The 23,441-nt window shown below is 34.9% G+C and overlaps 1 protein-coding gene across 1 annotated transcript; it reads right to left on the minus strand.

Moving 5' to 3' along the window:
* Positions 1–1,022: 1,022 nt before the first annotated feature.
* LOC125871029 (uncharacterized) lies at positions 1,023–14,448 on the minus strand. Its single transcript, XM_049551615.1, has 5 exons — positions 14,080–14,448; positions 13,302–13,462; positions 13,066–13,096; positions 2,568–2,676; positions 1,023–1,852 (listed from the first exon to the last, which is right to left on the minus strand). The coding sequence occupies exons 1-5, from the start codon at positions 14,395–14,397 to the stop codon at positions 1,740–1,742; spliced, it is 732 nt and encodes a 243-aa protein (XP_049407572.1). The 5' UTR covers positions 14,398–14,448; the 3' UTR covers positions 1,023–1,739.
* Between the last annotated feature and the right edge of the window lie 8,993 nt (positions 14,449–23,441).

Below are 23,441 nucleotides of genomic sequence, written 5' to 3' on the forward strand. Positions count from 1 at the left end.
CTTTTTTATGTAAGAGTAACCTATAATAATTTCACTACTATATAATCTAATTACTTAAATACACACAATGTTGTAATATTATGAATCTTACCAGATTTTTTATGGTCCAGATACATGTATCTCAGAATATATGGGCTCAAAATTAGGTTAATTTGTTCTAGATACACTCTATCCAAATAGATTTGCATGTATCTAGGATACATAGACAAATCTCGCGCCCTCACTTCACTCACATCTTGCTTGTCATTCTCTTATCTCGCTCGCATATCTGGTATGCGAGATACATGCTAATTACACTAGATTTCTTGCTAGTGTTATTGAAACAACACAATTGTTTGTCATATTTGATTTGAAAATTTTCTCATTTTCTTGATGTTATAGAATTCTAAGTTTGAAAAAAAAAAAGGACTAGCCTGCTCCCGCCCTCGGCCCTACTAGGGTTGGGCTGGGTTAAGAATTTTCAAGCTCTTCCAAATGAAGGGCCGACCCGCCCTAGACCTTCAAATTCCTTGACTCTAGAGGCTTGGGCAATGGGGCTGGGCCAACCCTTTTTGACAACTCTATATATGGGGTAGAAGTTGACTAAAGGAAAGAAACATACTTCTTCACTTCTTACCGATAGATGATGTTGCCAAAGATGTTGCCCAAACTATACTTTTTTAAAGAGTTAAACTGATAAGGTTGCAATTTTAGATATCAAAACTCCAATAAATACTTTCTTTTAAAATTTATGATTTTAATTATAAAATATTTGTGTTGTTTAATTTTGAAGTAGGGAAGACAAGTGAATGCTCAAGGTTAAATGGCTAAAACATTGCCTTCTCCCAATAATTGTTGGCTGCCACTGCCGGATTAAAATTATTGAACTTGAAACAAATAGAAAAAAAAACATTTCTTTGTTCAAATTATAAAATATGTTTATATCAATTTTTATGTTTAGTTAAACATTATGATAAATTTGTTCTCATTTTATTTCTCATTTGCATGGAAAACCTGCTTTAAAAACATCGAACCCCACCGAATCGAAGTTGAAAAATCGAACCAAACTAGTTTGGTTCGATATTTGGTGCACACTTTTTCAAAATCAAACTAAAATTTGATAAAACAACCGAAGAACCGAACTGCCACCCATACTACTTACCCATATTATTACAAGTCAAATATGGGCTAATGCCCAATTTTTACCTACTTTAAAATATCTCTCCAACCAGTTAGAATATGGGTGGATTGGGCGTATAAAATGTAGTCTCATTTTACCAGCACTAAATGTGGTGCTTCGCTGAATAGAATTGCCAACATGAGAGGTATTGCTAAACACCCCAAATAGCATAACCATTATTGCTCAGTTGGGAGCAATGCTCCCTTTACAATCCCAAGCTACATTGCTTCAAAAACAGGCTGTAAGAAATCTCAGCATTCCACAGGTAGCGCAGTAGAAAAGTAACAGAGTAGAGAAGTCTGCTTCCGAATTGTACAAGAGCACTAAGCACACCCCTTTATGGATATCTGAATTGAGCTCATGCAGGTGACTTCGAAGGAATTTATTGTGTACATTTTCAACATTGGTCTCTTTCTTCATGCAAGTCTACTAGTTGATCGAGAAAGCCCCATAAACTTTGTTGTGTTGTAGCAATGCCCTGCTTGTACATACATTGAGTTATCATCTGTGTCATGTGAAAGTTGCTGGCAAACAAAAGAGACAATTGATGCTAGTTTCTGAAAGGCGGCCATCTTTTCAGTCAGTCAATGTCACTATCACTGTCAGAGATGTATCTCCGAGTATCAGAGGCCTGGTACTTTGCAGTTGAGTAATCCATACCAATGTTGTTTGCTGCACTCATAGGTGCAAATGCTGTAAATTGGCCACAAGAAAATAAAAGATCAGTACTTAGGAAGTAAGCAGTAAGTCAAATATATCAGTAGATTCATTCCCTTTGTTGTGCATTTGAGATGAGGGACATTATTGTTCATACATAAATCTATCAAGACGATGGAGACTTCTTCACATGTAATGAACAGAGTGCCAGTAATAAATAGAGATGGCAAACAAGCAAACACCGTATCACTCAAGTCAGAGCAGGGAGATGATATAAACGAACCAATGCTAATTGGTAGATATTCAAAACGAAGGCCACCAGAAATTACAATAATAAGTAAATGTACCCACAAAAACTTTCAAGAAGAGAAGGGATGAGAAAAAGAAGAAGTAAATGAAAAGAACACCAGGCAGAGCAAAAAAATAAAACAAAATGGTGTTGTCAAATTTTACTAACAGGAAACAGTTGAAACCAAATTGGAGGGAAAGGAAATGCTAACATTTCCTGTAAGAAGGAATTTGGAATTGATGCCTAGATAGTTTCCACAAAAAAGAAAAAAAAAAGATAGTACAGTACCAGGATATAAGTACGTCAACATAGGACCCAACATGCAAAAAGAGGATAGTTACATGTAAGTTCTCTCAATAAGTAATGTTTTTTCTCTGCTATAACTTTCCAACTTCTCCAGCAAACTATAGTAGCAAACAAGTCAACAAATATAGTGTATCCAGAGAAGAATGCTGGACTAACCTTTTTCTCTCATTCTTCTCTCTCTGTCGTACTCAAATTTATCACGGATTAGGCTAACCTTTTCCCAATTATCACCTTGTCTGTTTCTCCCTGTACCTCCTCCCTGTTCCTGCAATTGAATGAAAGACCAGGTGGAAAGGCAATCAATAAACTAGTGGACATGGAGAGAGTTAAAAAATGGTCTTGCACATTGCAGCTTGGGAAGCCATGTCAAAGACATTTTCAAGCAATGGCACAAATTATATATGAGCTACTACTTTAAAAAGAAAAAAGAAAAACATGAAAATGAAGAAAATTAAGACATAAAAGAAAAAGTAAAGGGAGCGTGCAGCCAGGAAATTAAGAAAAATATTAGCAACTTAGCTATTAGCAATCTAAATGAATCACTCCAAAATAAAGAACAAAACGTGCTAGTATACAAAATTGAGGTCTAAGTCAAACCAAAGAAAGATTACTTTTTAATTATTTACTGCTTGCCGTAAAAAATGCATCATCCGAAAACCAATCACTAAAAGCCAAAACATAAACATATAAAAAGCTTAACCACCCACATATTATTACTATATATATTTATAATAGAAGAGCAACTTAGGGTCAATCGGTCAATTGACCGATTTTCCCTTCTCCTCAAATTTCCTCTATTATATTTAGTATTTCTTCATTTATTTTCTTTGTTAGTATATTATGTATTCAAGCCCCACACCATGTAAAGCGAAGCCTGGTATTTAAGTGGAGAAGGGTAGAAGGGCGGGCTTGTTATCCACCGAGTTTCGAAGGTTGTTATTGGTCCAAAGGGCGGGTCACATCTGAAGATTATGGAAGACTTTTGCAAGGTTTTCTCTGCAAAAATGTGGACTTTCAGAATCGAGAACTCCCTTTTGAATCAGTTTCTATTGGAATAGGATATATCCTGTTGCAAAGATTTGGAGATATGAGGTTCCCAATTATGCTCCGGGAGATAACTTCATGTAAAGGGGTTTCGAATTATGCTCCAGATGTTCTTTTTGTGAATGTGAGCTGGAGACAATAAATCATCTCTTTCTACACTGTAGAGAGACAGTGAAATTTGTGGCATATTTTCATCAACCTAAGGGGCATTAGCTGGGCTATGCCAAGAAACATAAAGGAAGCTTTAGCTTGTTGGAATAGGGATGGGAATCAGCCAGAGCACAGAGAGAGATGAAAGATTGTCCCAGCTTGCATACCTTTAGTGTATTCCTTTGCTTAAAATACATGTTACCTTTCACAAAAATGATTTGGAGATATGGGCAGTCCCATATTTGGAGAAGAATGATGTAGAGTAGAGATGAGATGGAATATTTCATACCGTGGAAAGTTGGAAATGGAGAAGCCTCCATTTGGTGGGATAACTGGACTCGTATGGGAGCATACCACTAGCTAGATTAACTAATATCAGACCTACCCCAAGAAGTATCAAATTAAAAAAAACTATTGTCGATGGTATAGATGGAGATGGGATAAGTTGAGCCTCTTCTTGCCTGCTTATATTGTCAAAAAGAGTTTTAAGTGTAGAGATTGAAGTTGGCACGAAAGATTGGGCTTGCTGGACCTTGGAGAATTCTGGCAGTTCACTACAAAGTCTACATGGAAACAATTGAGAAGAGTTCACGATGAAATTTTATCCGGTAAACTAATGTGGCATAGAAGATCACCTTCTAAAATTTCCTTTTCTATGTTGAGGCTTTTTCATGGAGTAGCAGCAACTGATGACACAGTTCAAAAGGAGGGGTGTGGTGCTTTGTTCAAGGTGCAACTGTTGTACCAACTATGAACTGAAGAATATCCCCCATTTGTTTGGTAAAAGCTTAATTGCTAAATGGGTATGGACTTACTTTAGCAACACTTGTTGTATCAATTTTCTTCTGGGTCCTCTTAAGACAATTGCTATGAAATGGTGGCTGACTAAACAACAAATGACATGAAGTCTTTATACAGTGTGGTCCAATTCTTCTCTGTTGGGAAATTTGGAAGAAGAGGTGATTGTCAAGATTTGAGAATATGAATGTCTGACAGGTTCATTATTCATCAAGTCTGTTCACTACATGAATCTCATCTTCCAAACTCGATTCCCTGAACTTCAACTTCCCATAAGTTGGGAGGAAAATGTGTTCACTTGGAAAATTTGCACCAATCCATCAATAGTCAACTGGTGAAATGGCATAAACCAGAAGGAAGAGTGGGTGGAATTAAACGTGGATGGATGCTCAAAAGGCAACCCTAGGAGTGCTGGAGGCGGTGGTGTCATTAGAGATCATCGTAGAATAGTTATTAAAGGTTTTTTTTTATTACTATGGAATGTGTTCCAACAATATTGCGGAGGCTACAACTCTTTTACAGGGAATCAAGTTGTGTATTGATATTGGAAAGGGGTTTGTTGTTGGTTGTGGTATTGGACTCTCTACTAATAATGGAGATTATCAATAAGAGTCTAACCACCTTGGCATATTAGAAGCATTATTGAGCATATTTGGAGGTTGACTAGAAATGGCGACATCCATTTTTCTTCATGTTTTTAGAGAGGGTAATACAGGCGAGGATCAGTAGGCTAATATGGGAGAAAGTGAATGGGAACTTACGGTCTAAAATGAGGTTCTTTCCTAGCCTGGTGAGTTAGAGCTACAATGAAGCCAGATCAAGATGAAATTCAAACTTATGGTTCAAAGTTAACAAAGAAAAGTTTTAGAAGCTAATGATGTTGTCCAAAAAACTCTTTTTGCTGGAAATATGCTGGCGGTAGTTTACCTAATAACAATGTACTATAGTAATTCAGATGTAATTATGGTAGAAAAAATTACAAATGTGTAGTACTTTTTCAGCTTGCATCATCCTTAGAGTGACTAAGTTCACTCTTAATTTTGTGATGGAGGTTAAGGTTTATGTCCTCCTCCATCTTCTTCTCTTGTTCGATATATGAAATTGATTAGGGCTATTCCTAACCTCCACCTAGTAAGGTGGACTTTTATTTTTTAAAATGAGCAATCGTATGGGTGAGAACACTTAGTGGAGATACGGAGGAGGTTCCAATAACTACGGGGTTACACCAAGGATCTACCTATAATCTGAAATTGTTTACACTAACTACAGATGAGCTAATCAATAATATCTAGGGAGAGGATCCGTGTTGCATGCTTGACGAAATTAGCAAATGTTGGAAGTTGGAACTATGCAGAAGTACTCTAGAGTGTAAGGTTTTAGAAAAGTAGCAAATATTTACACCACAATTCTAGCTATTGTATGAAACATGAAGGTGAAGTGAGATAAAATAAAATTGACTGCCCAAAAACAAGACTATTCAGATATCTAAACTTAGTTTTCCAAGAGAATAGGATAATAAATGAATATGTAAAATGTAGGATTAAATAGGATGGTTGAAGTGCTACTCAAGTTTTATGATAGGTAAGATAGGCAACAAGGTAAAACGAAAGTTTTCTAGTTTTTATGAGTAATAAAGGAATATTATTGATGTGAAACAAACCAGCATTAAGGAAATGTTGGGGCAAAAGAACATCCAAAAGAGAATTTCACAATGTGTGTAAACAACTAAGAAAGTCAACAATGCTTCCGACTCTAAAGCATATCTCGTAGTATCGTTGCGCCAGAGACTAAGCAAAATAAACACTTGAGCTATAGATTAATTACATTGTTGATCTTGTCTTCAAAAAACTCTCGCATTTCTTTCTCCATATGGCCCTAGAAAAAATTCCACTGTGTTGTTTGCATACACCATTTTTTTTTAAAACAGGTAACTTTGTATATTACTACAACAGTACATAGTAGCCATATTTACAATAAGATCATCAAATCCAGCTATCTAATCCTAAATTGAGTCTAGTACACCAATTAGGGAGATAGTGTCATTGGAGTATAATTGATTACACTAAAAACACAGTAGCAACAAGCAATTAAGCTTGACTTTTTACATACTGTTTTCTATACTATCAAAACATCTGGAATTCCTCTCCTTCCATATTGCCCACCAAATGCTAGCAGGGACAATTCTCCATCTCTCTCTGCTTATAGACTGCATTCCAGCTTCTTCCCAACTCTGAATGGCTTCAGTGATCTTGCTTGGCATGACCCATGACATGCCCTTGAGATTTAGGAATAGTTTCCAAAGTTGGCAAGTTACTCTACAGTGTAGAAAAAGATGGTTAACTGTCTCAGCAGTTTCCCCACAAAATAGACACCTTGAGCACAATGGAATCCCTCTCTTCATTTGGTTGTCTGGGGTCAAACTGCTTCCTTGGCCAATAACCACACAAAACATGATACTTTGAGGGGTGTTTTGGATTTCCAGATTCCTTTCCAAGGCCAGTTACTTGTCAACTGGTAGGAGTTGTTCAACCAGTTATAAGCACAATTCACCTTGAAAATACCTTTTTTGTTGCCCTTTCATTATAAAGTATCCTAATCATCCTCCAATCCATTGAGTGGACCAATGGTGTTGTAAAAATCAGCAACTCTCTGAATCTCCCAATCATTTAAGTGTCTTCTAAAAATGAAGTTCCACCCTTGAGGAGACCAGTGATCAGCTATGGACTTGTGTTGGTGTGACACTAAGGTACTAATATATAGAAACAAATTTTCTAGCCTGCCAGCCTCATGCCATACATCCATCCAGAAGTCAGTTCTTTCCCCATTTGCCACTTTGATCCTTGTATTTTTTTTTGAAATCATCCCACAAGGATCTAATGGACCTCCATACACTTACTCCATAAGGTGTAGTAACAGTTTTGGACATCCAGTAATCTTCCCCTTCATACTTAGCACTAATGACTTCCTTCCCATAGGATTGATTTTCATTGCAAAACCTCCACAACCATTTCATTGTGAGAGCCTTGCTCTGATTTTTCAAGTTCTTAATACCCAATCCCCCTTGTCTCTTACCCACTGTTACAACATCCCATTTGACCAGGTTATAACTCTTCTTCTCATTATTTCCCTGCCACAAAAATTTTCTTCTAATTTTGTCCAATCTGTCAAATGACTGTTTGAGGAATTGGAAACACTCACATCATATAAGTTGGGAGGGCATCAAGGACAGAATTTATCAAAGTAAGTCTCCCACCTCTGGACAGATATTGTGATTTCCACCTTGCTAACTTCATCTCACACTTTACTACCACCTTGTTCCAGATCTCATAAGACTGAGAACTAGCTCCCAAAGGCATCCCTAAATATGTTGTTGGCAAAACACCTATTTCCCCACCCAATATTGCATTTAGATACTCCATGTTTTGCACTTCATTGATAGGGTACAGATAGCTTTTCCTCCAATTGCATTGATGTGCAGACCTGAGAACCCCTCAAAAAGCACCAAAATCACCCTTAAAATCTTGAGTTGGCCTTCTTCAGCATCACAGAGAATAAGAGTATCATCTGCATATTGCAGATGAGTCACTTCCATACTGTTATCTCCATTTCTGCCAACCTCAAAACCACTCTACCATCCCCTCAACTTTGCAGTTTTAATCATGCTATTCAGACCCCCGCATAACAATTAAAAAAAGAAAAGGAGATAGGGGGTCTCCTTGTCTGAGTCCCCTCTGTGCACTGAAGAATCCAGCCGGGGATCCATTAATGAGGACTGAAAACCTCACTGTGGAGATGCATTGTTTGATCCACTGGATCCACTTCCTTCCAAAACCCATCCTCTCCGGAGTGTTCAACAAGTATTCCCAATTTACATGATCATATGCCTTCTCCATGTCAAGCTTACATAAGATTCCTGGCTTCTTTTGTTTCTGTCAAGAGTCCACAGTCTCATTAGCAATTAATACCGCATCCATGATTTGTCTACCTTTGATGAAAGCCATTTGCTGAGAATCCACTAGTTTGGCCATGACCCCTTTCATTCTCTCTGTGAGAACTTTGGCAAACAGTTTGTAGATGCTTCCAATCAAGCTAATAGGCTTGAAGTCTTTCAATTCTTTGTTACCTTTCTTCTTAGGAATCAAGGTTATGAAGGTGGCATTCAAACTCTTTTCAAAAACTTCCTGATCATAGAAGTTTTGAAAAGCTTTCATGATATCACCCTTCACCACCTCCCAGCATTTAAGGAAGAATCCCATAGTGAAGCCATCGGGGCCGGGGGCTTTATCGATTGCACACATCTTCAAACAGTTTAGAACTTCACTTTCCTCAAAATTTCTTTGTAAATGCATTTTTTCCTCCTCATTAAGTGTGGGACAATTGTTGTTCCTGAAAGCAGGTCTCCAATTGTTTGTTTCAGTGTACAGCTTCTTGTAATACTTTACAATTTCCTCTTCTATTCTTGAAGGATCCTGAGACAGTTCCCCTTCTATTACCAATTGATCGATGTTATTGTATCTTTTGTGAGCACTGGCCATTTTGTGGAAGAACTTGGTGTTCCTATCCCCTTATTTGAGCCATAGTGATCTGGATTTTTGCCTCCATGAGATCTCCTCATTTTTTAGTAACTCCTCATATTCTAGTAAAGTTGAATTCTTGCTTGAAATCTCCCATTCTGATAATCCTCTGCCCTTCATGATCTCATCAAACTCAGATAGCTTTTTAAGAAGAACTCTCCTTTTAGATCCTAGATTCCCTTGTTCACTCATGCTCCAATCCTTAAGTTTGGTTTTTAGAGCCTTAAGTTTTAGCGAGAATAAAATCAGGTCTCCCAGAGAAGTTAAAAGAGTGCCACCAACTACTGATTCTATCAGTGAACCCTTCTGTGCCAAGCCACCAGTTTTCAAACTTAAAGTGGTTCTTCTTTTTGTTCCATACACCCCCTTGTAATGCCACAGGACTGTGGTCTGATACGAGTCTCTGTAGAGCATTTTGCTTTATGTTATTGAAGCTTTCATCCCACTCTTCTAATATCAAAATTCTATCAATTCTAGAGGCTGCCTCGAGATTGTCCCCTTTGAACCACGTGTAATTATTGTCTTCTAGTTGTAGGTCTAACAATTTCAGGTCATCAATAACATCTGAAAATTCCTTCATGCCTCTGGTTCTTCTCACACAATTTCTTTTCTCTAAGATAAACCTTACTACATTGAAATCACCACATACAACCCAAGGTCCTTCTATTATCCCCCTTATAGCCCCCATTTCCTCCCAAACAGACCTTCTTTCTACATAACAATTAGGGGCATACACCCCTGTGATATGGCAAGAGTAGTTATACAATTGGGACTCAAATTTACAAGTTAGAGTGTACATACCAGTTTCCACAATGTCGCCTTTCCAAACCCTATTGTCCCATAACATTAAAATTCCCCCTCTAGTTTCACTAGCATCCAAACTTGCATATTTGATCCATCAACCTCCCCAAATTTGCCCAACTTTTTCATCCATATTCCCCTCTAATTTGGTTTCTTGCAGACAAATGATATCTTTACATTCCACCCCTCCATCACACCCTTAACCAATCTTCTTTTGTCTCTATCATTCAATCCCCTTACATTCCATGTGACTAACTTGAATTTCATCTATGACATATAATCAAATTTCTCCCCTTACTCCTATTCCCACTATTTTTGAACTTAACATCAAAATTCACTAGGCTTTTCAATTCTGGGGAGCATCGGAGTCTTGTTTTCTTGCACATTGTTTCTGGTTCCATTCTTCTTGCTTGTCTCGCACTGTCCACTTGTAATAGTAGTTCAAGGGAAATCAGCCCCAGAACCTTCCCCAACTTGATTAAGTTTTGTTGTACCCATACTGATGTCTCCCTTACTTTATTTCTGACCACTTTTTGTTGTTGAGCCTGTAGTGGTTCTGCCTCTTCTATCTCCCACTCCCCCACTTCAGTTATCGATCTTTGGTCTCCTGTTTTTGAAGTTCTGATATCCTCCACTTCTGTATCTATCATGTTCATATCATTCTCTTCTATTTCAATCAGGTGGTGCAGTGGTTCAATTATTGTTTCTCCCATCATGTTTGCCATCTCCAAGCCTCATGAATAATCTGATCAGCCCTCTGCATGTGTGTATTTTTTGTTTCTCGACAGTGTCGCGATTCAAGAAAATCAAGAGATATATTACAGCTTTCATCTTCTGGTCTTTCTGGAAACTCTTTTCCTTGTATTGGGCTGCTGATGGAGGCCCAATATTTCCCCCTCATTTAAATGGGGCATGTGCCTCTCACATGCTTCCCTTCTTTCTTCAGTGCTAGTTGTGAGACAGGATCCACCCACATGTTCTCTAGCTGGGAAATCCCTTGAAATAAGGGATTGAGTACCCTTTTTGCAGGCTTAGCAGACTTTGCAAGCTTTGCATCCTATGGACCTCTGGGTAAAGGGGGGGATTGTACTTCTCTTGTTTTCTTCTCCAACAGCTCCAGGATCACCTTTCCCAACTTCCGACAGCACCTCAACTCTCACGTGACTCTCTGCCCATATCGGGAAATGGTAAACGACCCCATACCTGGAGATAGAGACTTCTTTGGGTATGTTTCTTCCATCATTTTCTACCATGATTCTTGCCCACATCATATGATTCTTCAGTTCTGTCTCCTCCTCTGTAGCTACCCATCCTCCACAAAGGTTTCCAATTTCTTGGAACACTTGACTTGACAAAAGATGGAGAGGAATACCAATGATTCTAACCCATGTTTCCTTTGTCAGGATGTTGTTGGGGATGCAACCTACCAACGGAAACCACCATTCCAGGTTGAACCCTTGGTTCTTCCAATTTCACTTCCCTTGTAAGGTTTGTTCTGCCATGTTCCTGTTGGGGAATTCAAATAGAAACTTTCCTCCATACATCTCATAAATGTTAACACCGAAAGCCTTTTTCCTTAACAAGGATGACCATTGTCTAACCTCTAACAGTGTAGATTTCTCCTTATTTCCCCCTTCCAGATGTCCCACTAGACATACATCTCTCCAATAGCCTCTTCTCATGACTTTCCATTTGAGATACTACTTCAACATTTTCCTCCAAGCTGTTTGTCTTTGCCTCTCTGATGGACTTTGACAGCCAAACTTTTGGGGCATTTAATGAAGCTTTCAATTTTGAGAGTTATGTCATACCACCCTGCATTCATGGCAACTCAGGAATAACAAGGACAGATCTTCCCCCATTATTAATTGATGTGATACTCATAAATCTTCCATGTTCGTTGTATTTTCTGGTGCAAAAGTGTTCCGCCTCTCTTTCTGCAGTTTTCCGTCTCCTAATCAACTTTCTCTGATCACTGGATGCTTCTCTGAGGGTGAAGCAAATCCATTCCATGATTTTGTTGCTCATGGAGGATCTTCTCATCATTTTTCTACTCCTTTCAACCCATTCATACCACACTGTTCCTTCAGATCTCCATCTAGTAATATCATATCATTTGAAGCCAGCATTGAAATAAATCCTATTTTCCCCCATTGATAAGAACCAGTAATTAACAGACTGAATCTAATAGAAATAAACTATCACATAGGTAATAGTTCAAGGAAGAAGACAAGGACTGAAATCGTATTCCGGCCAAAATACACTGGAAAGAGGGGGGCCCCTCCCCTAGGAAGTACGGAAGAGAGTTATCTCAGGGAAAGTGCCTGAGAGCATTTTAAGTTGAAATTCTTTTGAGTGGTAATTAAGAGTGAAACCATCCTCTTGCATACACCATTGGATTCCCAGAATGCTAAAAAGATATGCTAGTAAAAGGGAAATTCTATGTAACAATCTTGAGATCACTAATGCTATAAGGGAGTGAATATTGAGTCACTAATGCATAACATATCCACAAGATGAACATTGTAAGAGAAAAGTTGAGCTAAGATGTATGTTCGGACATGCTAGATTGGACAGCATTCAATGATCATATCTGATACACGATGCAACTAGCAGATATAGAGGGTAAAATGAGAGAAAATAGCCTAAGATGGTTTGGCCATGTCTTATGTACCATCAGATGCAATAATTCCTAAGTGTGATAATAAGATGACTAATAAAAAAGGAGTGAGTAGATCTAAAAGCCCATGGAGGGAAGTCGTCTTACAGGAAAATAAAAGAAGAAACTCCAAGAAGCAATGCAGATTGCTTAACAAAGACAGTGAAAGCAAGGGATCAAGCTAGGAGTTGTAAGTGGTGACTGATTGAAAGTAAAAGTATGGGATGGGATTGTAAGTGGTGGCTGATTGAAAGTAAATGTATGGGATGGGTTGTAAGTGTTGACTGATTGAAAGTAAAAGTACGGGATGGGGTTGTAAGAACAATCATTTTGGTTGAGAATTTCTGATTTCAATCGATCAGTGATTACTCAAAACATCTAATACTTAGGAAGAACTTCGACTATGGATTGTAAGATCCACAAAATATTTTGGATATCTCTGTTAGTATGGGAGAACTATCAATGGGGCTTAAAACTCAAAGCTTTTAGCAACTTATGACAAACTGGAACTTATCAAAAGGGCACCGTAGCTTTATCTTGCCAAAGGAGGCAGAAATGTACAAATGGAAAGACATGCTATTAGAAAATATGTAAATGTGGTAATGCAGTAGAGGATTTTTATAGTTACCTTCATTTGGTCAGCATTAGGTCTACTTCTCCTGAAAGAACAAATACAGATAAATTTAGATATGCATAACGGATCAATAGGTCACTCTTCTTAACAACATTAAATTAGATTAATGACACAATTAAGAAGGGAGAAAGTGCTGAAAAGTGTAGTTCATGAAACAGTTAGTGTCCTCCCAAAACTAATAACAATTGAGTGTATGATAAAGGAATGCAGAAAGGAAGAAATAAACTAACCTGTATGGAGAGAAATCTTCATCATCGTCTTTAGCAGAATCATAGTTTGCATGATCTTGAGCAAGCTTTTTGGAATAACCCTCATCCCAATATAGCCTCTCCCAGTTCTCTCTCATCTCGTTATACAATTCCATATATCTTTTGCACCATGGTTCATGCTCCTTCAATTAATAAAGTTGTAAAACATCAAAACGAACAGTAAACACAATCCCAAAGTTAGAAGGGAAAAAGGAAATTCCTAACATATTCACAGGTTGGAAAATATCCAAGTCAAACAATGTTCAAACAATAAGAAATGATAGTCGCAATATGATGCAGCAGTACTTCAACATAGTTTGTATCCATATGGAGATTAGTATGCTATGGTAGGAGTAATACTCTACATTAACAATCCGACTTTGGTTTTGTGGGAAGACATAATAAGACTATTTACATCGCTCTAAAAACTATTGTTCTTCGACACATCCCAATAGTGAGGCAGTAAAATCTATGTTGCCCTTTCAAAAAAAAAAAACCATGCATCCTTGCCTCCAATTCATTCGTGTCCTGTGTGGTTTGCGAGTTATTACACTAGGATGAAGTTTACCGTCACCCAACCAAATGGGTAACAGCCGCGGTTTTCTCTTCATGATAAAAAAAACCTATGTTGGCCCTTTCCTAATTGATATATTTCCCCAGAAGAGGTGCAAACTAGCAAAACAACAGATATTTTCGTGAGAAACACATATCTGAAATTGATCCCTAGCAATAGTAGAGGCAAAGTATGATAGATACTAACAGATTCTTTAAGGACTAGGCGAGTACGGCGCATGAACTGTTCGCGCAGCTGCTTACGACGCTTGTTAGGGATGTTCTGTCTTGGGATTACGAATCTCTCTCTGGGTGGTATATTTTCACCAATTTCGTGCATTTCTCCGTCGACAACCCACCAATCTGACTTGTCGTCGACTTTCTTCAACATTGTTGATGGAGAAAACTTGGACCGCCGCCGCCGAGGTGGGGATGAACTTCCGGCGGCATGAGCAGACCGGAATTGGAGACCAATGAATTGGAGGCAAGGATGTGAACTTTGAACCCGTCGAGCGATTGAAAGCATGATAGACTCTGGGATTTTGCTCAGTTACTGGAGAGTTCTTAAAGCATTTTTGTCCTTTTAAGTTTATCCAAGTTAACAAAAAATGAAAACTTAAATATGTAAAACTTAACAATTTGATCCTTCAAGTTATCAAATATTAGCACTTTTCATCTCTAACAAATTATTTGTTCAACTCTTTCTATTAAATTTATCAGAAACTATTAAAATAAAAAAACATCAAGCAATCACATCAAATTCTAAATACAAAAATACGGAATAGGAGAGAAAGGAACGAATGATCAATTTTGTACGATTTGAACATTTTCTTGAAAAAGTTTGAAAACATACATATGAAAATATTCAATATAATTCCACAAATTATTTGAAAAGAAATTTAAAAGGAAACTTCACAAAAATAGTCAATCAAGTTTCATTTTTATTTTTTCTAACCGATATATACAAATAAACAATTATATACATATTATACATAGATTATATATATTGTAAATTGGACAATTATTTTTAATTTAACCAGTGGGGTGAATAGCAATTCAGGCATCCATCTGAAAACGGTTATATAAGTTGATTGATTGATTGGTATTTTAATTATTACTTACTAAGAAGAGAGAATAAACACACGTCTCCGTCAACGTGTGTGCTTTTTGAAATTTAATTTGAGTTTAGGAATTTTTTTTCATTTATAATTTTTAACGCTATTATTTTAGTTATCTATTTTATCAAATCAAGACAAGTTTATTGTTTTTATTTAATACTATTTTTATCATTAAATAACTTCACAAAGTAATAGTAGTCAAATTTTAAATTTTAAAATATAATTAATAAAATAAACTCCTAATAAAATTGATTTGTTTTATCAAAATAAATAGTATAATATATTTTAATACATTTTTAATAGAGTAAATATAATATCTAATTGATGGAAAAAAAATATAAAGAATGACTTAGTCAAATAGTTTTAGTAATCGGTTCAATTAAATGATTTTTATTATAAGTGATGACACATTATATGAAAGAATTAGATTGTCAATATATATAAGTTTGAAATAAACTTTTTAACTCATTTTAATTAGCACGATCGACTTGAAAAGAAAGTTCTAACTTTTATTTAATAAATTGAACTAACAAAATCATGAAATGAAGTAATATTTTGATGAAAAGTACTATTATAGATTGATAATAATTTTAAAAAGCAGAGTAGTAACATGAAGTTAACAATTAAGATGTATATTGTGAAAACTAACTTTGGCCTGTAAATAAGATAAATTATCTTTTGAATTTTGAATTTTTCGTAAGCAAATAATAATTGGCGATAACTTTAAGGAGATTAATTCAAATAATAATTGGCGATGACTTTAAAGGAGATCAATTCAAAGGTGCATGTTGCTCCCAAATGCGCACGCAAGCATATGCAGCCGCGCAAGTAATATAGTGACTCTAAAAGAGCTGAATTATCGAACCAAAGGAATTGTCAATTAATTATGTACTAAATTATAATAATAATCCTGATTATTTATTCAAGCGCAACAAAAGAATTTACCTTATTAGAATGCAAGAATAAAAGACGTATACAATGATTGGAAAAATTTCAGGGCTACAACTTACTAAGAACTCATGCATAATATCTTCTTTTATGAACTTCAATTAGTTATCAAATTGATGATTTGCAAGGTTGAATGTATAATCATGGTCTCCCAACCTCTAATCGCCTACCACAATTGGTAGTCTAACTACATCGTTGAACGGGAATAAACTAAACCAATTGCGGAGCATTATGTTTTCATCTTGTTTAGTAACCAAGCAAGGTCTCTAGGTATATCCTTATCCTAGATACAAATCAACTCTAATTTCTAGAGAAGATCATGCTCCTTTTGTCTCATATTTTATCCTCCTATTCCTCTCCCGAGGTCAACTCGGACAATGAATTTATTTCAATGGTGGTCAATCACAAAATACTAAACTAAGAACAAAAGAGCAATTTTTGCGATAACCAATCTTCAATCCATAAAATTCAATACTAAACAATCATTCATAGCCACAACCAACAAGGGTCTTTAGCTACTAATGCCTAAGAAAAGAGAAAGAAGAAGAAAAAACCCTAAAAAGTAGGGGTGTCAATGGGATGGTTCGGTCGGTTATTTTTTAAAAAATTATATCATTCTAATTTTTCGGGTATTTATAATGCATAACCAAAATTAATTTTTTTAAAACCATCTCAATTATATCGGTTTCTCTTCGGTATCGGTATCGGTATGGTTTAGTTAATTTTCAGTTTTTTTACTTTTAAAATGTCACCTCAAGATATATTATACTTAAAATACTTCTTTCGCAAATATGTTTTTGAAGAATCACTTCAATTCTTCACCAAAAAGTCAAGAAGTAAAACCTTGTTGCAATATTGATCGATTTTAAACATTTAATAGGAGTGCTTGCATAGGTTTTGCCGTATTGTTTGATATAATATCTATTATAGTATCTTTTAATTTTAAACTTAATTAATTAAAAACTAATTAATGAGCAAACTCCAAAGTCGTCTAGTCACCAGAGGTCTAGCACCTAAATAATATTTATATTTAAAAATATTATAAAATTTAACATATTTTTACTATATAAAATATATTTGCATACGTGCAAGGTTATTCGGTTCGGAATTTTTTTTATTTTTTCATAAATTATAAAAACGATCTCAATTGTTCAGGACGGCTATACACTTAAATAAAAAGTCCACAATTTTATTGAAAAAATGGCATAAATCGGTTAGATTCGTTAGATTCGATCGGTTTTTCATATTCTATTGACACTCCTACTAAAAACTATAATGACTTTTTCCTCCAAAGTATCTTTCCATTCCAAGAATAATTTAATGGACTATTTATAAATATGAAAAACTCTAAATAAAATAATTGATCCAAAACAAATTAGGACCTCAAAACCTAAAAGAATTTGATTCTGTCGCTGTATGCATGAAACTGCACCGACTCAACCTTTTTGCAGCTCTTGTTTGCTGCCACGTGGCAGCAATTCATATTCAAATTCAACTTTCAGTCATCTCTCCTTATAAATATATATATCATATATATTCAATTTAATCCATTAAGTTGTCGGCTTGATTTCCTTCTATACTTTCCATCTTTAATTTATTTTAGCTTTGAATTTTTTTATCTTCACACAAATAAAATATACTATTTAGCACAATCTATAAAATGCATGCTCAAAAAGGACAAGTACAAATAACAAATGTGAGGCAAATAATAATTAAAAATATGTATTTTGGTCTCACATCAGTGCAAACTGTTGTGCCGTAATTTTCCTATCTTTAGAAAAATCACTTTTTGAAATGTTCTAAGTATAAAACAATTTGAAAAAAAATACTTAGAAAAGAGTCGCCACTTAATTTTTTAAAGAAATCAAGAAAACTTAAAATTTTCAAAGATTTGAACAGAAAAAATCATTTGAAAATACCAAAGAGGGTTCGGGGTTCAATTTACACTTCGAGAAGGGTTTAAGCATTCGAAGTGCCCGCTAACATGTGGTTGACCTGCGACTTGACTAAAATATATTTGACTATTTTAAAGAAAAATAATGATTTAACATAAAAATTAATAACTTATAATATATTTGATTAAGAAAATAATTAAATAAATGATGCATTTTATTTCATTTTATTTTTTAGAGGAAGGGATCCAAAATGATACATTTGACTCGAAATACAAGTGATTAGAACATTAATAAAACTAGATTAATTAGAATTTATTTAAATCATTTTGAAATAATAATTTAAACCAATTTAATAAATTAAAGCATAAATATTATTTTGAATTAATTGACTAAAATTTTTGAGAAAATGACTAAGTAAGTACTATTATTTTTAATTAATTGAAAAGGTTTTGACTAACATTTTGAAAGTTTATTTGAGAAAAATATTTTAACTTAAAAAAATAATTTTAAAATGAGTATAATATGATTAAGTGAAGAGGCATTAAAACATATCTCTTAAGAACAAAAGGTTTAACTTAATTAGAATGTATAATTTGACCAACATATTTGATTAATAAAATAGATATATATATATATATATTAAAAGTTAACTAATACAAAGAAAATAACTTATCTTTTGGGGAATCTAATTATGTTAATTAACAATTATAAAGTTAGAGTTAATGATAAGAAAAACAAACAAAAGACGATTAAATAATTTAAGGGTAAAGGAAAATTGAATTTTGGCCCTTTTTGGGCCAAATTTGCTGCTATCATTGGGCTTAACCCAATTCCCCTTTTTGTATACACGTAATGTATATCAGTGTATATTAGGATGTGTATAGGCCCCTTTCATGTATTTCTTGCTTACGAACACCTGTGTTTCGTCTCTGCCTTGTGTTTTTGAACTTTTTGACCTGTAAATCAGTGTATACTGAATGTATACAGCTGTATACATCTTGTGTACAATCCCTTTTTGGGCTTTTGGGACTTGTAACCTGCTCTCACCCTATATATCTGCCACCCCACGATCCACATAAGCAGGGGTTGACTTGAAAAATAGGGAAAACATTGGGTTTCAACCCAAACTCAAAATACAAGGCAAAGAGGAGTCCGAAGAACTCGATCCGAGGGAATTTATGCAAAGAAAACAAGATCAAACGATTAAGACGGAGAAATGGATCATAACAACTCAACATAATAACAAAAGAAAAAGAAAATGAAATAAATGTAAGTGCATGACGGCAAAGCGCAAATCCTAAATTCACAAATGTAAACAATCACTGTAACTTGCTTTTTATTATTATTATTTATTTCCTTCTCTCTTTCTATTTATATATAAAAAATATAGGATAAAAATCTGGGCATAATTAATTGGAAATTAATTGAAGTGCCAACAAAGTTCCCATTACAAACAAAAGAGGGCAGAATACTTAAATGAGATTACACAGTAATAGCAACCAATAATGAAGTCACAGGGGTATGNATATATATATATATATATATATATATATATATATATTAAAAGTTAACTAACACAAAGAAAATAACTTATCTTTTGGGGAATCTAATTATGTTAATTAACAATTCTAAAGTTAAAGTTAATGATAAGAAAAACAAACAAAAGATGATTAAATAATTTAAAGATAAAGGAAAATTGAATTTGGGCCCTTTTTGGGCCAAATTTGCTGCTACCATTGGGCTTAACCCAATTCCCATTTTGGTATACACGTAATGTATATCAGTGTATATTAGCATGTGTATAGGACCCTTTCATGTATTTCTTGCTTACGAACACCTGTGTTTCGCCTCCGCCCTGTGTTTTTGCATTTTTTGACCTGTATATCAGTGTATACTGAAAGTATACAGCTGTATACATCTTGTATACAATCCCTTTTTGGGCTTTTGGGACTTGTAACCTACTCTCACCCTATATATCTGCCTCCCCATGATCCACATAAACAGGGGTTGACTCGAAAAATAGGGAAAGCATTGGATTTCAACCCAAACTCAAAATACAAGGCAAAGAGGAATCCAAAGAACTCGATCCGAGGGAATTTATGCAAAGAAAACAAGATGAAACGATTAGGACGGAGAAATGGATCATAACAACTCAACATAATAACAAAAGAAAAAGAAAATGAAATAAATGTAAGTACATGACGGCAAAACGCAAATCCTAAATTCACAAATGTAAACAATCACTATAACTTGCTTTTTATTATTATTATTTATTTCCTTCTCTCTTTCTATTTATATATATAAAAAAAATAGGATAAAAATCTGGGCATAATTAATTGGAAATTAATTGAAGTGCCAACAAAGTTCCCATTACAAACAAAAGAGGGCAGAAAACTTAAATGAGATTACACAGTAATAGCAACCAATAATGAAGTCACAGGAGTATGAACCTTCAACAGTTTCAAGCAAACATAAGACATTTTCAAACTTGAAAGTATGATAACTAGCAATAAATGCAACACACATATCTATATCCATTATCGACAGAACTTAGGGAAGAATGACGAATCGAATGAAAAATATCATTCAAGTAGAAACATCAACTCAAGCATATGACATAAACCCAAATGGAAAGAAGAGCATGAAATTTATAGTGAAAGAGATACTGCTAGCTGAACCTCAAACTTTTAGCAAAAATGAAGAAAGAAACTGAGAATTCCGCCATATATTTTACTAAGGAAACGAAACAAAGCTTCAAGTAGCACAATGGAAACATTGGCTTTAATATAATATACACCTAACACATGATGACTAAAATGAGAAAAAAAGGAAAATGAATAACTAAAACAAAGAGGAGAAAACAGATGCTTGAAAACAAAGCAGACTCAACATTCGAAAGCAAATGAAGCAGATGCCGAAATAGGCTTGAGCAGTGAAAATATAAAATTTGCCATGATAAAGTTGAAGGAGCAAAACAGTATCCAACAATAAGCCAAAGAGATTACTTAAGCATACATGTAGCATATACAAGCTATCAACATTCAAAACCTATTAACGACCACCTAACAACAAAACAGTGATTCCAATTTATCAAAACACCATAGCAAAGTGGAAAAAAATAATAAAATAAATTGAAGAGTATTGTAGGCATTACCTCTTCCTGGGCAACGACTGGAACGTGAGGACGAGCTTGAAAGTTGTTCGACCACCATACGAGGAATTTCGAGTTCCAAAATAGCAAACCCAGAAGCTCTAATTACAGAATACTATTACACTATCAAATCCAATCTCTGAAAAGAAAAACCCTTTTTTTTGCCTCCCCCAAACACAACGAGAAAATGATCTTAAATAGGTCGAGAATAGGGTTGATTTTTGGGTAAAATTCGTTTGAATTTTGAATCTCCCCTTCCTTTTCGAGGCAACAGTAAAAGTAATATGGAGTTGTTGTTGCTCTGAAACTCCGAAAAGAGGGAAAACGGGGACGATTGGACGTGAGGATGACATACGTATGGGCGGACACTGTCGCGTCGAGATTTACTACTGGATTTTTGGATTTGCCGAGATTTCTGTGTGAAGAAGACGGTATGGGCAGTGGGGTCGTGTACTGTGTATGTTGTTGGGTGCTTGGAATTGTTGTTTGGATATGTTGTATGTATTGTGTGGAATGGGTATTGTACGTATGAGCTGATGGGTTTTCTTTTTGCGTTGGATCTTTAGGGAATTAGGAATGGGAATGGGCTTGGGAATTAAGAGTGGGGTTGGGCCGAAGGAATTGAGGTTTGGGCTGCTGAGTTGGAGAGTGTTGGGCTAAAAAATGGCCCAAATCTAGTCTTATCAAGAAAAATTTATAAGATGGGTGAAGGAAGGGGTCAATGAATTTTAAAGAATTAGCCGAATTGAGTCAATTAGTAGATTTGATTAAAACTTAAATAAGACGAATTAGTATTAATTAATTAACGAGCTCCTTAATTTTAACGAAATAAGATAATTAACTTAATTATAAATTAATTACTCAAAATTATAACCATAATTTAACCAAACTAGACTAATAAAATATTTAACTAAAAATTGTAAAATCTTTTTGATGATTTTCAAATATTTATAAAATAACGTGATTGTAGAAATATATGTATTCATTATTTAAAATTATTACAAAAAGACAAAATTACTTTTAAAAATAACTTGCAAGTATTTTGAATTTCATAAGACTCATTAATTCAAAATTGCAACCATCACTAATAAAATATTTAAAATAAAAAATCTTTTTGAGATGATTTTTGAATGTTCATAAAATACATTAATTATATACATGGTTATGTAAAACATATATATCATCTAAAAATTATAAAAAGTGACAAAACTATTTCAAAATAACTTGCAAACTATATTATTATTATTTCTTTGAAATTTTTTATAAAACTAATTATTTTAAATCGTTTGAAAATGGAGAAATTCGAAATGATTAATTATTATCGGGGAGGGTCAAAATTGGGTGTCAACACAAACACCACATTTTGTAAATATTTTAAATATATACACTTAACTATTTACCCTTAGAAGCTATAGTTAAATTTGTAACTGATACACTCCCGTCTACATTCTGAGTGTGGTTGGTATTCGATGTCATTGATGGTTCGAACATCTAACACCTCAAAAGTTGAAAAGAAAAGATGCATAAATTTTGCTGGTATAGGTTTTCACGAGACTAGTATGAACCGTACAAAGTCCTACAGTCCGTAAGAAGACAGTTGTGGAATGAATCTTGAAAGTTAAAATTTTTCAAGGTCTCTATTAAATTTGTACAAGCCAACAAGATGGCCCGTACATAGAACGATGGCTCGTGGATTATTGGTCGTAGGAATGAGTTCTTGTCATGGGTTGTACGAAAGGGTTGACGGATCATGAACTAGTTTATGGCTCGTGGAAGTAGGTTCATGGTTTGTGATCAGAGATGTGGAGTTCTATTACTTGGTCTAAGGATGACCAGTATAGTCCGTGGAAGCATATACAGACGATACATGGTGTCGTAGAGTCATTCCATCACTTTTAACTGAGGATCAATTGGGTCTATCCTTTTAATACCTAAACTACATCATTTTAAGACTGTTCCTAAGCCCTATAGCTGATTTTACACTTCAAATTTCTCTCATTTCCCCCCTGTCCTCTCAAAACCACAAAATATCTCAAGTTTTCTTTTCCAAGAATCCTCTTAAGGTGATCTAGGGTTTCTTCGAGCTTCAAGCCTTCTCTTCCAAGTTAAAGTCTAGGGTTCATCAAGGTAAGTGAAAAATTCATCAATGGATTTCTTTCCATCCATTAAGTCCCAAAGAATCTCCTATTTCTCTCATATGATTTCAATCCAAATTCTAGTGTTTGCATGATTTCTTATATATGGGTTCGATTGCAATTGTGTTTGTTCTTCATAATTGATCTTATTATTCATGATTTGATCATAATTACATGTTTTCATTGATTTTCACATGAAGATATGCATGCATTATGACTTGAGGAATTTATGAATTAAGGATGCTTTTAGATAAGGCCAAACCCATCAGTGGCCCCCTAAAGTTGGCACCAAGTTTCACATAGACACCTCGACTGTGCGATAT

Source organism: Solanum stenotomum, chromosome 7 (assembly GCF_019186545.1).
Source record: "Solanum stenotomum isolate F172 chromosome 7, ASM1918654v1, whole genome shotgun sequence".
Lineage (NCBI taxonomy): Eukaryota > Viridiplantae > Streptophyta > Magnoliopsida > Solanales > Solanaceae > Solanum > Solanum stenotomum.

Bases quoted from the DNA above. Each gene is read 5' to 3' on its own strand.
- LOC125871029 (XM_049551615.1), bottom strand. From the start codon at position 14,397: ATGCTTTCAATCGCTCGACGGGTTCAAAGTTCACATCCTTGCCTCCAA. The intron at 13,463-14,079 runs GTTAGTATCTAT...TATTAATTGAAG, and splicing joins GCCTAGTCCTTAAAGAATCT to GAGCATGAACCATGGTGCAA. The intron at 2,677-13,065 runs GTAACTATAAAA...ATTCAATTGCAG, and splicing joins CTAATGCTGACCAAATGAAG to GAACAGGGAGGAGGTACAGG.